The sequence below is a fragment of the Platichthys flesus genome, chromosome 6 (assembly GCF_949316205.1).
Source record: "Platichthys flesus chromosome 6, fPlaFle2.1, whole genome shotgun sequence".
Classification (NCBI taxonomy): domain Eukaryota; kingdom Metazoa; phylum Chordata; class Actinopteri; order Pleuronectiformes; family Pleuronectidae; genus Platichthys; species Platichthys flesus.
The window spans coordinates 17,764,523-17,781,114 of record NC_084950.1 but is presented as its reverse complement, the minus strand read 5'-3'; the positions used below and the strand labels follow the sequence as shown (position 1 = coordinate 17,781,114).

Genomic DNA, 16,592 nt, shown 5'->3' with positions numbered 1-16,592 from the left:
TTTATTTGAGACATAGATTTTGAGAAATCTTTGGAGAAGAAGTCGCAGGGTAAAGGATCAGACAGGGTCATTCAGGAATGTGATCTCAAAGATGAGGAACCAGGATTCTGACATTTAGAAAGTAGAGAATCAACTCATTTTGTCGCTTAAAGGGATAGTTCACAGATTAATGAAAATGCACTCATTATCTACTCACCACTATGCCGATGCAGCACATAGCATTACTTTACTACATGGTTCTTACAGCAATGCAGACTGGGTAGTCAAGACTATAACCTAAATCAGATTTCTACTTTGTTTATTTCTCTAAGTGAACTTTCAGAATCACAGGAACACATTCATTCTGTTTCAATAATAAATTAGATTTCATTGTGTAAACTCTTCGAAGCTTGTGATATGTCCTGTCCCCCTCCCTCACGTCTGTGTATCTCCCCCCCCAACAGTGTTCAGTTACATGTGGCGCGGGACAAACCACCAGACAGGTGGTCTGCTCTAACTACCACCAGCCAGTGGACCAGTCCTTCTGTGACCCGGATGAGAAGCCCGCGACAGAACAGGAGTGTACCGCAGCGCCCTGCTCCTCTACCAGCCACCGCCAGCGCATCAACAACCAGCCCTACGGATATCCACAGGACCCAGGACGCCATCCAGGGCACAGCAGCTGGAACGTGCCCTCCACAGACAACCAGTGGAGGACTGGACCCTGGGGCGCAGTATGTTTGTTCAGCAATGATCTTTGGATAAAAAGCAGTGTGTAGTATTTTGTGTTGTGGGAGAATTTTCTGGAAACCAGATCTTCTCTTAGAGCCTGATTAACTTTTATATCTGAAAAAAGCCAATGATGAACGGGATTATTTGATGTTTGGTATATAGTATATATAACATAAGTCTATGAAATCCTGTGTTTGTCTGTGAGTAAACACAACCTTGTGACCACTGGGAGGGTGAGGCAGCGGATGTTTTCAGTTCCCATGGCAGAGGGCCATACAGTACATGGTGAAGGACTTTACAAACAGCACCAAAGGGACAAACTGCAATACATACACTGAAGAGTGTATGTAATGTGGATACATATTTTGTCAGTGCAAGTATAGACATCAGTTTAATATGCTTTAGCAATATGTATCCAAAGAATCATCCCTTGAAGGTACGACCTTAATTCTTCGGCTGGAATCGATTGGGCATGAACCAACCCAAACGGATCAGAGCCATTCAGGCTTTTCATGCTCTTGGCTTTGAGTCGTGTTGGCTCTGATGCAGGCAGGATGCTATTTTCATCGGGCTCAAGTTCATCTTTGCTGTGTTTACCCGTGTGTGGTAGCTTGGTTGGTTTATGCCAAGATCGGTGCAGATGAAGTTGTGTCTAATGCATGAAGTTTTATTTTGGAGTCCATTTTGCCATGAAATTCCCCCAGTGTACCCAGGCCAACATTAACATTAACACAAGAGCTATGTCCGTCCTTCAGGGGTTGAGGTGCAAAAGAGACCTGAACAGCATTTAACAGGAATCCGGAAGTAATGGTTGGATTGTGTGATTGTGATATTGAGCGAATCACGTGACCTTAATCGCACCAAATTCCACACTGTACTTCCTTGGACCCCGAACAAACACCTGCCAAGTGTGAAGCTACAAAGATGAACACTTCTCGAGAGCCACATAAATACAGAGATTTAGAATTAGTAGCTGTCCAGTTACATCAAAGTAAAACCCAAATGAGGAATCTGCTCCCCACTCATCAATAATTGGAAAAACTTCTCAGTTCTGGGTAAAATCACAATGTTTTGCCCCTAATTTTGCTGTTTTTAATTTGATACCTAATAAATCACTTAATGAGATGGCCATTGCTCCATCAACAGATGTGTTTATTTCTGTGAAACTCTAGCGATCACACTAAGGATTTCAGAGGATGATCGATGTTTTGTGTGTGTTTCCTTTTCTCCGAAAGCCATGAGAAGAAAAATTCTTCTGTTTTCTAAAATCCCCCCAGAAGAGGCGTTCATCTCGGCACACTGTTCGTTCTCACATTCTCACATAATGAAGCTGAGTGGAAGCTGCAGCTCACTCCGTGCTGTCCTCCCTCACACATACAGAGCTCTGAATGTACTCACTCCTATTGACAGTGGAGATTAGTCATTTTAATTGGATGCAGTGTGCGCCCACTGCTCCGCTCAAGGCTGTGTCCTTCAGCGACTCAGACATCCCTCATTGGCTGATGTTTTTCCTCCTTAGGAAAACAGTTTTGAACTGTGCAGCTGGAGGTCGTCTTAGTGAGGTCAACTCAGCATGTCAGCTTGTATAATGTCTATGTTAGTTCTAACAAACATATAGTAATGCTTTCTGGAGCTTGTAGGGAACTTTGGTCGTGTGGCGACTTCGGTCATATACTATATTAGGTGTACCCAGGTGTTTCCCAGTGGTTTTCTATTTTTCAGGCTTCTTTGTGTGTTCATGTGTCGTAGCCCTCATTGACACACATGTGTGTGCTCTGCAGTGTTCCAGTACGTGTGCAGGAGGCTTCCACAGACGAGTGGTTGTCTGTCAGGACGCTGATGGACGCAGCAACAGCTACTGTGACGAGAGAGTAAAACCTGCCGAGTCCAAGAGCTGTGACTCCGGGCCCTGCCCTCTGTGGAACTACGGTGTCTGGGGAGAGGTGAGGTCACGTTTAGAGCCCAGACACAGCTTTTTATCGTTATCTTGTGCATGCTGGAACTTTAAAGTAAATTAAAAAAACTAGCAAAGGTTAGAAACCCTCACCACGGGCAATTGAGTGTTTGGTGATAGGAACCAATCAGGATGTGAATGCAAGTGACTGCATCATCATCTCCAAATGGTTTAATTTCTGCTTGTTCAGACTACAACGCAACCCCAATGCTTCCGAACTGAACGGGAAAAGCAGCTTTTCAATGTAGGCACTCTTTATGCACTACAATTATGGAGTGTTGTGGATGACAAGCGTAAACGTAGCAGCATTGATTCATTTCAAACTAAAAGTCAGTGTGTTTGTCAGGTTAGTTAGGTCAAGGGACATTAGTCTTATAAAGTCTATGCTAAAATAGTCAGGAAATGCCAAGCCAGGGTAATTTATAAGAATCATTATTATATAATATAATGATTTCAGATTATTAAGAATGATTTTATTTTCTAACCTCAGTGCACCCAGACTTGCGGTGGAGGAAGGAGGACTCGTCTGGTGGTGTGTCAAAGGCCCAATGGTCAGCGCCTCAACAACTACAACTGTGACATCCTGGACAAGCCGACTGACATGGAGCAATGCAACCTGCAGCCCTGCCCAGGCTCCGCCTCCTGGCACCGCCGACCATGGAAGCCGGTATGATAGTGCTAACTCGTTCACCTTTGCCACTTGTCCTCCCCACCAAAGTGTGCGTCACTGTGAGTAGACATTGTGTGTGCTGAAAACGGCCTGCGTGGCGAGTGTGATTTCTTTGCCTAAAACTGTAGGTGACTCTGGAGTGAGACATGGGTATCGAGCGCTACCATTGGCTCACTCGCTCCAGCCCACCCAGAGGGGCCCTGCAGGGGCGTGGTGCTGATTAGAATCAAGAAAAAAATAAATAAAAGGAAAAAATACACAAAAACACAATGCTGCTCCACTCAGGGGATCATGAAAAACACATGGAACCCATTTGAGCCAAGGCTCCAAATGAAATCCTATAGATGTGGACGGTGCTGTCTAAAAATTGCCATATATTCGTAGAGGCATAACTCTGGAAAATATTTATTTCATTTATGAGGCTTGAAGTAAATGTTCTTTGTTGTTATTGCTGTCTTCACCATGAATCTGAAGTACACAAGTGTATATTTGTGTATAAGAGTATATATAATGACCTTTATTGAACAGCAACAGATGACTGTCAGTGTAATTTGTATATGTATCTTTGTACAGTATGATTTTGTTTTTCACGTAGCCGTACTGAATATTATATTTAATTTTTTCTTTGCTGGTGCTGTTGGTCAGACCTCTCGTGACTTTATGAAATAATACAGTTTGTACAGAGGAAAATATTTTCAGATCATGTTTCATGCGTATTTTTTACAATGTTTTTATTTTTACCTAATACAGTTTCACATATTTGATATGTATAAATTATGTTAAAACATCTACACTGTCACAGTAACCAAGTAAACTATGCAATAAAAGATTCAGATTAAACTTTATCCAAAATGAAATCAGTAGCTAGTGCCTTAAAATATCTAAAAGTTAAACATTATAGGACATAAATTTCATTAAACATTAACTGAGTAAAGTATATATCGTCTGGTTTATGGTCACAATAAAACAGGCATAATTGTTGATAATCTACACTGTAGTTTCCATGCAAAGATATTTTAATTCACCTGCTTTTTTACTTTACATACAAAGAAGCATCTTAATGTGTCGACTGAACCAGTGGATCCCAACATCCTGTCTGCGAATGGAAGCCACACTGTCATTGTGATAAGGCACTGTAATAGTTTACATTAAATAATGGTGCGTTACTGGTATTGTGAAGACGGAGGGTCATCATATCTTCAGGCTGAGAAAGAACTCAAGACTATCAGGCAGCAGCAGCAGTGCAGCTTATTGCACATGGAAGCGTCAGTGCAGTGAAAATCGTTGAGCCGTTCCTACTCACCTTCGATCAGTGTCCATAACACAAACATAAGCACACAGATACCTCCTCTTTATAAAGTTATAGTCATTTGTTGCTGTGTCTCTTTATTCCTTTGGCCAGTGCTTTTCTTTTTTTTTTGTATTTCTGAAGGATTTTTTTTTTTCAGATGAAACTTATTTATTTGTTTACAAAGAGATTATTAGTTGTTTCAGCTCCAATGTTGTTCTTCCAGTTTGGACTGATGAAACCACTTTACCTGAATTATATGTCATGATACACAAATGGCACCTGAACTGTTCTGGATGGATCCTTTGGTCTCTTGCAGTCATGTGACCTGGCACCTGGGAAGCAGTCGTTGCTTAGTTATATGGAATTAACAGAAATGTCTAAACAAGTCACATACATTTCCATAACCCATGTTCAGCTTTGTTCCCCATTCACACTTAGAAAATAATGCATTATGCTAAAATCAGTCATTGCAAAATCCGCTACTGTAACGTTAATCAGCCAGTACTAAATGTGAAGAGCAGATTTTAGCTCTATATAACTCTACATGTTGAAAAGAAGTTGCTCTTATTGTCTTATTACAGCCTGAAAGAGGAATAAACACCTGCTGCATATCCTTCTTCTTTTTTTTTCTTTGCTGACCTTTACTGGCTTCACGCTCCTGCTGTGATTACTCCCAGTTCACACCCTGTTCAGACCTGGTATCAACATCTGTCCTGAGGGATTGGATCACAAGTAGTCAGCGCTAAGTGCAGCTGTGAACCAAGTGAGACCTGATTGTGGCATGAAATGCGATCGGCCCAACCACATGTGGAGGTTGAAGGTGGTCTGGGACCGATTCGTTGGCCGCGTGAATGCAAATGCATCCTGCGCCACATTTAAAGGACCGCCTGCTCAGCGGACGTCCTGAATCACACTTGTTTTTTACGCTTCTCAGTGACAATACATTTGTAGCCTCTACCACAATATAAACTCTTTCAGCCCGTTCGCGCTTGTGCCGACACAAACACATGGAAATCGGACACATCTGTAAACTCCGACCGAATTCGACCTGCACAAAAAACACACAACGTACGTGATGATTTGCATAAAGTGCACGGAAGTGAGACCCGATCACAAGTGGTCACAGGAGACACGTTCAGGACCCATTTTAATACCAGGTGTGAACTGGGCCTTGGAGCTAAGCAGCTCTCATTCAGTGCAGCACCCACAGTGCAGTGTGTTGGACGTTGAGTCAGGCCAAGTGCTACAGTGTCCTGTGCAGCTCAGCAGATTCAGGCTCCTGCCAACAATTTACCAACAGTTTAAACGTGACGCAACATAAAGTTATCATGACAAATATTTCAGGTGAAGTGTTGCACGTGAGTCTGTGTTTTTGTTGGCGTCCTCTTCAGCGAGGACGTCTGCACTCTTTGCTTCTCTCACTGTGCCGTTCGCAACCAGGATCCACAACCAAGACTCCTCAGCCATGACAGTTTCACTCCCACTCTTCTTTTTTTTTGCTCAGCATGTGGTGCAAAGTTGCCAAACTCGAGAGGGCAACGCTACTTTATTTAGCATATTCCTGTTTGTTATTGTTCTTTTTGCTATTTATTTCATTCTCATGATAAAATACATAATATGTTGAATTAGCCTTTTTCCCCCCCTGTAAAGAATATTAAAGAAACGTAACTGAAATTTGTGTTGTTTGTCAATGCAATATTTTGCTGAAAAACTAAATACAGCACTGTAGTAACTGTGAGTGCTAAGAGAGAGCAAATTTTATGTTCAAGATTATGAAAACGTAATGTTTCAGTAGAGAACAAGATTGTGATGAGACGACAGAATATACAAACATGCAATGACGGTTGAAATATAAAGTGTATTGCCTTGTTAGAGAAGCAGTTCTTGTCGAGGTACAGCAGTTATCTTAGTTTACTAGTACACCACTACACTAGTTCAATATGAGCATGCAATTTGTGTACAGTATACTTATGCCGTGTATGGTGTGTAGGCGATTTACTGTAAACAACTCGTCAGAGACTTGACTCATGGGTCATTATGTGGTATTTTGGTATTTGACCCTCATTTGACTTCACTCCGTTTGGCCGTCTTGTTCAGTAATCTTCACAACAGCTCAACCTCTGAGGGCTGCACTTAAACCTGTTTCTGTTGCATCTGTAGTACTTAACATACTTTGGTTTAATGTAGTGTAAAAACACTGCAGGTCTTTTCCCTTTTATGTGTTTCAACATTTTTTGTTTGCAATCTCCCTGGAGAAAACATAGACAGGCCAAATCAAACTTTGGCACTGGGTGGCACATCTGTTTACCATTGTTATAATGAAGCGCTCTGTAATGAATTTGGCAGAAGACTGAAGACCCAGAGTATCACTTTTACTACAACAATCATTGGTATTAATTCATGCTGGCATGGTTGTTAAGTTGAGGAGATCGTAAAGCAAAGCTCTGCCAGTGTTTATATAAAAGCCCTGCCTGAATATAGATATTCATTCATATTCTACGATAATATTCTGTTGTATTACAATATTAGAAGAGGATATACTTCAGTGTAAATTTTCTTACAAAAAAGACGAGTTAAAAAGAAGTATACTCAAATATTCTTAAATTAGAACATAGGCAAACCTAAAATAGACAATATTACGAAATGTGACCATCGGTAACCTCTCATACACCAAATGCAATGAAATAGAGTTTATCCAATTTACTATATTGTATTTAACATCTACTGGCAAACATCAATTCTAAATTTACCTCCATGCAAGATGGTTCATATATTATAGAAAAAGTCTAATATTATTTTTATATTTCCAGTCATTTCATAAAATTATGACACATACTCCTATGGAAATGTCAGTTTTTTGTAGGAGCTGTTGCTCTTTTGTACTTGCCATGGCTTCAGTTGGTGTCTTACCTCGTGTAATGGCCTCTTCTCTTGGTAGAATCCCCAATATCTTATTTTGTGCTAATTATTTTTCATAATTTTTGCACCAATATCAGTCACATCAGTTTACAGAAGTAGCTCATTAATCCTTTTTATGTCAACACAACACATACCTACATACATTCCTAGTCACGCCAACTCTTACATGAAATGAAACATTTCTTAAACCTAAATATGAAATGGCTTTATTAATGATGGTTTGCATCCATCTTGATGATACATGTGAACACGTTGAGTCATATTTTATTTTGTATTTCACTTACATTTACACAGTTTTACAAATTTAGCATTTCAATCGTTGCTTCACTTTATTGACCACAGCCCAGGATTTCTCAAATTAGTTGCCTTCCTTTCGTCCTGGATAATTTGTTATTTTGCTGTATGTACAGGTCATTGAAACACATTTTGTCATTTGTAAAAAAGAAAAGACACAAAACAATTATCACATTTATTGCACACAATTAGAATAGCAGACACAGTTTAACATAAACCCTCCAGAATGTAAATATCATTAAGTAATGGTAATTACCCTTAAAGCTATGTCGATCTCAAATGTGTGCAGGAACAACAATACGGCTCTGTGTGATGAATTGGCAGCCAAGGCACCGTTTTAGTAATTTATGCCTGTTTGTTGCGAACAAAAACACTCGGTTTCCTGTCAGGAGAGGCTTTCCCATGGAGGGGGATCGCAGTTGAGCGTCTGTGGACTAATCATGCTGCTTCAGATGAAATCCACATGCGCAACATTGACATACTTGACTTTGGCCTGAGGGTAGAACATTCTCCAAACCTGTCACCCCCGGGGTCACCTGGTCCTGACATCATTCAGCTTGCGTTTTCCTCATCCTGCCCATATGCCAGTTGAGTTTGAGCAATTGAAGTGGTGGCTGGGAGGGCCAGCCCCTCCACCCTCCCTGGTCCTCCTTAGTATGGATCATGTCTTGGCTTAAACTTAAATCTGAGTCCAGAGATATACACACAATGGATGATTGATGTTGGTTAGAAGCCAAGCAATATGGCCCAGGGATTTTGGCAAAGCACTAAGACTTTTGCAGGCAAAAACAAACAGATGCTGTGAGATGTTATCTGAAAATTCAAAATATTTGGATGACAGCATGGCTTTCCCATCGGGGATGACCCTGTGTTGCAAGCCAAACAGATTTATAGCATGAAGGGAGAACACATTGCACACTGTTAAAAAGATTCTCTCGCATAGACATTGTATTCGTTGTATCTTTGAGAGCATTTAAATGATCATATGGATGTTGTTCCTGTAGAAGCAAACTATAGAAACAAGTACTCATAATGCATTTGTTCTGGATAATGGAAACTTGAAGGGAGGATTCCTTCTTGTGAGGGTAGATGCTGTTTTGTGGGCGATCTGAGCGGGGAGAGATGCAGTGAGATGAAATGAGAGGAGACAGGGCGTGAAAGTCTGGAAGCATTTAGGATGGTCTACCCCAACCCCATCGGACGATAGGGTGCACGGCCTCACTTTGACTCAGGTGGACAGCGTCTGCTTATCCTCAACTTGTTGGTTATTATGAAGTGGTCTTGGGCCTCCAGGAGACACTCTACTGAACCATATCATACTTTACTGGAGCCTGGTCTTATTCAGGCTTATCAGGCTGATGGAGTGAAATAGAAAATGGGAGATTCAACAACTCTTCCAAAGAGTATTTTTCAGAAATATGAGAAAGATGATGATCGATTGGCTGATTTGGCCGATATGAAGGAACAGGGAGGAAATGACTCTTCCACCCAACTCCAATGTACAGTGGTCCAAAAGTCTTGGAGCAATCTCTGGGGTGTTGCAGAGTAAACGATTTATCTGTACTCGGATTGAACTGTTTGTCTTAGTTGTACACTTCACATGCAACACTTCAGTAAGCTACCTGTCAGGTCTGTTTCTTCTCCTTCATAACTGTGCTATCTGGGCCACTGGGCACCAGCCTTCCTCATACCAAACAAGGAACAATCAAAGGAAATATCCATTCAGCGTTCTTGTGCACTGGAGATAAAAAAAAAGTGAAAAAAAATTCTTTTCACTTTCAATTAATCTGCCTTGTTTTTTATTACACAAAAAACGTTGTCAAAGAGAACTGTTAAACTTGTTCAAATGAAAGGGAGGAACTGTATTACCCATAACTGACTTTTGCATTGGCTCTTCAAACTCTGTCTCTGGTTACCTGCCATGTTTTTCTCTTTGGCGTTTGGAATTTACGTAAAACGGTGAACGGGGATCAGCAACAAGATCCTCCATATGTCGAATCTAAGGAGCTGGAAATACAACCTGTTTATAAATATTACAAAAAACACTTCTTTATTTGAATTCTCATTCATACAATGTATTTAAGGGTGTGTTTTTCCAATTGTGGCACATTTCCTTTGCCAAGATGCGCCACCACCTATAAACTAGTCCCAGTTGCAGATAAACGGATTGGGGTGGTATGGTTTAAAAAGTAATGCAAATTTAGGTAAACATAGGTTAAAACTTTTTGGGGTAAACATGAGTGCAAGGTCAGGACCTTCCACTTCTCTGAGCTTTTCCATACTTCCCTGCTTGCAAGCTGTGGTAAACTGGTTGCTATGACAGATTAGAAAAGCAGCTGTGCAACATATAGCAGGAAGAGGGAGTTAGACGGGGATGTGTTGTGTCAAAGGTCACCGCTTTATAACATTACGGCTGCTCTGCTGTTTGTATTTTTCAACTTCTGTCGTCAGGGATTAGAATTTGTTTTTCTTCTACTAACTGAAAGGCGCTCAAGCCTCATTTTTTTGTCCATCTGCACCGTAGTACTCACATGACCACTGCCGGATGTTTTAGTATAACATGGTAATGGAAAAAGATCTCAGTGGAATGTTTATACAAACGGAAAAACTTGCCTGTTTTGTCATACCGTTTTGACTTATGGCGGCTCGGTGTATCCTTTCTGAGTGGTGTTGACTTTAAAAAGGAAACTGTGTTGAAGAAACTGTATATGCCTACTCAAGCGAGTGTGTATTTAACTCTTCGGACGTGGCAAAGTCATATATACTTGGCATGGAGTGCAGAACATGCTGTATAGCTTCCGCCGATCGGAAGATGTGCTGTCAGGAGCTGCATTGGCAGAGACAGGAAGGAAATTATTTCCATTATTTCTCATCTAATCAACTGCATCTTGAGATGAATTATGTGGCAAAATCATGTCTCCCATCTGAAATTCATCACTCGATGTTGTAACATTACTCTTAAAACAAAACAAGCCTGTTTTCCATTTGAATATATTGCACTGGCGTATCCTCATTATTGATGAATTCATCCTTTGATATTTTCTCAAAATGCTGAGATGTTATTGGGCAGAATTGCACGAGATGAGTGGCATATATCAATGCAAGGATTTCACGCTGGCCGTGTGCTTGGTTTCAAAAAGTCTGGGGGGCTGCTGCGGCCTGATGGATAAAAAGATCTATGACTTTTGACATTCCTCTGCCCCATGACGCCGCTCTGACCAGCTGTCCTCATGCTGACAACATGTGTTGTTTTGACTTCTTACAAAATAAAAAACCCTGAATGGAAAAGTAGTCTGAATGTTCCATGACTCTATCTTCCTCCCTCTCGTCTCCCCACGTCTCTGCTGATTCAAGTTTAATCAGTGCAACCAGAGAACACAGTGGGGCTGGCGAAGCGGCAACAAGAGACATGACATTCTCTTCAAGCACATTCACTTCCCTTCAATCACTTGATACTTATCATTTTACCACACTTATCGTCGTTTCCCAGGACAAGGTTGTCCATACAGAGCAGCTTTTGTGTGACGATACCGCAGCTCACAACCTTGACAACATGTTGCCTAGGGTATAATTCTACACTCCCTTCACACAGTCGACGCTCTGCAAGTTTGTTCTTGCTCCAGGTCAGCGCCGAGCTCTTTTGAAGAGTCTATGCAACTCCGGTTACCATATGCTTGGTATTACCCATCCTCTTGCATCGTGAGCGTGCTGCAATGTGATTGGAATTCGACCTTGGCTCTCACATGTTAAGAAGAACATACATAACAAAAACTCATATATATGGAGTAAATGGCCTTTTTTGAGACAATCAAGAAAATTTAATTTAGACACAAAACAACTTGGCTGTAGTCCTATAAACAGATTCATTATTGTTGTACATCATTATAGTGGCTTAAAAAACAAACAAGCTGAAACCAGTCAGTTATATAGTTAGTAAGTAAGTTATAGTCTTTTTGGGACGGATTTTGACATAAGTCTGCATTTTTCATCGTTCACATTATGATGTCTAATCAGTTCCTTTGTGATTTTCAATCCACAACATAAAACTTTTTTTATCCCAAACACCGACGTCAGGTTTTATCGCCCACCTGTGTTTCTTAAGGTCTCAGCGATGAGTGGAGTTGATCACGGAGCACGTTCACACTGGTGCCGTATTCAGCATTAACTGTTTGACTGCCACATGTCGGAGTCTCTCTCTGGGACGTCTAACAGCTTCCATGTGTCCTATTGGCTTACCTGTTCGCAGTGGAGCAGTGGGCGGGGTCATGTTGAGGTTGCCGCCTGGCAGACAAAGACAAAGGTGCTGAAAAAAGAGTCTCTGATGTCAGTTTAATAGAAGAAATATGTCTGTTAGAAATCATGCTGGGTTATTACATACTTAATATCGCCTACTATAATATACTGCCATATACTACACTAAATCAGACGTCTGTTCAGGCAATAATGGGGTTTTATACTTTGCCAGAAAATCCATGAGTATGTGTCTGGTTTAACACTCAATTATGTGATTTGTTCCAGAGCTGTGAAACCCAATCGGTTCAAGAATGTTGTCCCTACTATGATCTGCCTGTTGCTAACATATTATTTCAAATCTCAAGATTTCACAAAAGTTGTTTTATCTGGCGTGTTTTCAACTTTTATGCCCAAATTCAATGAGACAGAGTCATTGCAACTCGTAGAAATCATGTGTAGATGAACCTCAGCGGATTATAGTAGATTTAGGCCACTTAATCATGTGAAATGAATGGCTGGGACAACGTGGGAGGGCAAATCTTTCCAGGAGTGTTTCATTTATCATGTGAGCTTGTGGTTTTATGTGCTGGTCTTCTCAGGCGTCTTTTTTTTTGTGCCCCCGAAGGATTTTTAAACTAACATTCAGATCACTTATATCACAGAAAGACAAGAGGATGTTTAAATCCAACATAACACACATAGAAGCAACAAGTACATTTGATGTCAATATTATCAGTGAAAGCTCCTCATGCTATAACAATGCAGCACAACTGTTTCTCTAAGTAGCAGGGAGCGAAGCAGGCAGATAGCACCGTGTCAGGCTGGGAGCAGCTGAGACTTGTGATAAGTGGAGGAGTCCTACCTGAGTGGGTGCTGCTGAGTGAAGCAGCCCAGCTGTGGCTCAGTGAAAGAGAGGTCCCTGAGTCCTTGCCCTCCTCTTGCTCTCAGAGGTGAAGCTGTCCTCTGGTCCCACGCGTCGTGCCAGCTCTCCGTGCTCTCGTCTTTGGAAGCCCTGATTAACTAATGGCTGACAGATGAGGGTGCAGGGTGGAGGGTGGAGGGAGGAGCGCGTCGCCGTAAAGACGCGTCTATCTCTCTCTCTCTCTCTCTCTCTCTCTCTCTCTCGTGCCGTCCCAAACGCAGATACAGTTCAGCCGGGGGAGCGTAGCCCGTATGGCTGCGATTTCCTTTCTTCCTCTCCTTTTTTTTCTTTCTCTCTCTCGCTCTCTCTTTTTTTTCTCCTCCTCATGCTTTTTACAGCAGTAAGGAGGGGCCAACCCCCCTCTCCATCACCACCACCACCACCCCCTCCAACATGTTTGCCTGTCTCTGCCTTTGTCTGAGGTAGAGGGAGTTCTGTTATCATTTTTGAGGGGGTGTGCAGCGGGTTTGTGAATCTGCCACGCTCGGGACCAGTCGCTCAGGTCCGGCCCTCGGCTTTGATGCTCTGTGTCAGCTGAGCCAGCCCGGTGTTTAAAATGCCTGTGTAATTACAATGTGTGTGATGCATGTGTGTGCAGTGTCAAACCACTGCCCGCACCACAGAACAGGACCAGGAGGTGGCTTTGTTTGAAGGGGTTCAAATGGGTACTCCAATCTTGATCGGTAGACTTCTTTTTTTCTTTTCACGGCAACGGGACTAAAAGTCTTTGAGCTCCTGAAAAGTGAGGAAAGAAAAGACACAATTCCGCGAGACACATTCGTGAATCTAGATCATTTTTTCCGATTCCCCATCATCGCCTGTAGTATGATCGGTGCCATGAGCACACAGGAAGAAAAAAAAAAAAAGCGTGTTTGGTGTTACGCAACATTCTGAGATCATAATTAGAGGACAATGCAATATTATGTGTATTATCTGGACTGGAAAATAAGACAAAATGTAACTCTTCTCATCTTGTGTATTTGATTGCAGCACCCCATTTTTGGAGTGGCTTTGTATAGGGGCGCTCACTCGTCAAGCAGAAATAGCGGGCACCCTAATTGCTGTCTGGCCTCATGGGGACCGTGGACTCTAGAATATTCTTCATCTGCCATCACAGGCAAAAGCCTCTCTTTCATCAGGGTGTCTGGTTTTTATTCATTAAGGGTTTTTCTTCTTCTTCTTCTTCTTCTTCTTCTTCTTCTTCTTCTTCTTCTTCTTCTTCTTCTTCTTCTTCTTCTTCTTCGTCTTCTTCTTCTTCTTCTTCTTCTTCTTCTTCTTCTTCTTCTTCTTCGTTGCCGTCTCTCTCTAGCTGTCCTGCAGAATTTCTAGGTTCCTTATTGGTACCAGATGATTGTCTCGCCATGCATCCACGTTTGGCTCTGCGGCTTCTCTCTCCTGCCCCGGCCCTCTGCCGCTCGCTGCAGCTCTAAAAGTAATTCCTCTGTTTACAGGTTAAATAGTTGGCTGCATTCCATCGGCGTGCGTGTGTTTGACAAAAAGGTTTTCAGTGAGATCTATTTGGGTTTGTCGAGCTGAGATCTGTATGCAGTGAGTTCAGTTGGCCATGAAATGAATCAAGGAAGCTGCTGGGTTTCTTGTGTTGAGTTGTGTTGAAATCCTGAGTGTGCGGTGCTGAGGGAATTATTCTTGTCCATTAGGGCTGTTTGTCGGTGTTGTGTTTCAAAATGTAAAACAAAAAGAACTAGAGGGTATGTGATGTCTGGATATGCTTGAAGTACCTAGCTTATGTACTTTTCTGAGATTGACCCATAAAACGTTCAATATAAATAAAAATTGGATAAACAAGTGACCGGAGCTCTGTGGCAGTCAGTGGGGGAGGGGCAGGGTGCCTCGAGCCTGCAGGCCGAATTGAACGTGTCTCTTCTTCTACGTCCTCTGATACACTACAAGCAACTGGCAGCCTGCAACCAATAACATGTGTCCTGCCAGATCATTTGGATTATCAGATTACTTTTATTTCAACATATCGAACTGACACAGACATTCATGGGTGTAGTGGGGGCTAGTCTCCGTCATGGCAGCATAATTGTTAAATTTGCAATTGCCTTCGAAGTCACAGCACAACATTCAATTTCTTGCTTTAATGCTTTATATATCGAGCTAAATTACAGAGCATTCATTTTGAAAAAGCTTTGAACTTGGGTGTGAAGATCGTGTCGATGCTTAACAGACCTGAAAAACTGTTCAGTAAATCATTCAAACTTATATGTAAACCACACTTTTTCTAACTTCACTCTGCACCATAGACTGTTGGTAAAAGGCTCTGCACACAAATATTCAAAAATGAATATGGAGGTTATTAAAGTGTCTTTTTGGATAAAGTGTTCTGTCTCAACACACTATACTTAATCTATACAAATACAATTGTACACCCAACAAACCACATTCATTTTTATAAAAAAAGTATTGTGACTTGTTTGTGACTTGTGACTAGAATGTTTAAGTTCTGAATTGGAAAAACATAAGCCCAATATTCAATGCAGCATGACCCTACAGTTTTGTTTTAAAGCGTTTTACTTTTGCAATCATGAGCATGATTGGTAAAGATATAATGTTTTGAACTTCAACAGGACTTTGCTAATCTGCCCATATTTCCCCCTTTTTCCCCCTCCAACATCCATCTTCCCCCCTCTCTCTCTCTCCTATTCCCTCCCCAGTGTTCAGTGACTTGCGGTCGCGGGACCAAGACGCGAGAGATAGCCTGCGTTCTCCAGAACCAGACCAAAACAGAGGAGGAGCACTGCGGCCATCTGCCTCGCCCGCGAACACAGAAGGCCTGTCGGGCACGGGGATGCCCCAGTTGGAAAGCCAATAAGTGGAGGGAGGTATGTCTGCTCTCTTCTGCCTCGCAAAATAGCCTCTCGGGGACTTGTGATAACAGCGACTGCTGCAAGCAGCTGAGACACAAGCACAAACACGACGGACGGCTTCCCAGAGGCTGCAGATGTAGGACATGTACACACAGAGCACCTGTTCAATCACCACTCAGTTTATTCTTGTTCAAACGTGATCTCTCCTTTCCCCTAAGTGTGCACTAAACACCGCAGGCTGGATGTGCAAATCTGTTTATGTAGTGCTCAGGACATTTATATATCATTCAAATGTTCAAACAAAATGTTGAACTCGTTTTTTTCCTTTGGAAGCGGGCCAAAGGCAATCCGAGAGCAAAAAAAGCATGTTCATGCAAATCACATTTCATCCACTCAATCTTTTTAAGGATGTGTTTGCAGCTCAAATACACAAAAAGCCGTCGCAATGAAACACAGTAAATATGAACATCCAGAGGTGCAGCTGATGCGGTGGAGCTCGGCCTCCCTTGCAGATGAAAGCGCTGCGAGCCGCAGGGTTTTTCTGTACCACCGTACACTAGTGCAACCAGACACTGGAAAAGTAAAAGCCATGCGTAGAGGAGTCACCCTGGGGAGGGGGGGGGGGGGGGGTTGAGGTCACAGGCATCTTGGAGCCGACCTCACAGTCACGGTATCTGCGACCAAGAGGCTCCGTGTGCAGCCGCCACACGGTTTGGGCTGGGAGGCCCGCTGAGCTCACAGAGGGGGGGGGGGGGGGCAATGTTCAA

At 42.2% G+C, this 16,592-nt stretch overlaps 1 protein-coding gene across 3 annotated transcripts in view; it reads left to right on the top strand.

Moving 5' to 3' along the window:
- The window catches only part of LOC133955766 (A disintegrin and metalloproteinase with thrombospondin motifs 20-like), an 86,537-nt gene that overhangs the window by 56,657 nt on the left and 13,288 nt on the right, over positions 1 to 16,592 (top strand). For all 3 annotated transcript variants that reach the window (XM_062390780.1, XM_062390782.1, XM_062390781.1), the window contains 4 exons: positions 444 to 713; positions 2,493 to 2,654; positions 3,156 to 3,332; positions 15,673 to 15,840. In XM_062390780.1, the coding sequence (XP_062246764.1) occupies positions 444 to 713; positions 2,493 to 2,654; positions 3,156 to 3,332; positions 15,673 to 15,840 (777 nt within the window). The remainder of the gene's footprint in view (positions 1 to 443; positions 714 to 2,492; positions 2,655 to 3,155; positions 3,333 to 15,672; positions 15,841 to 16,592) is intronic.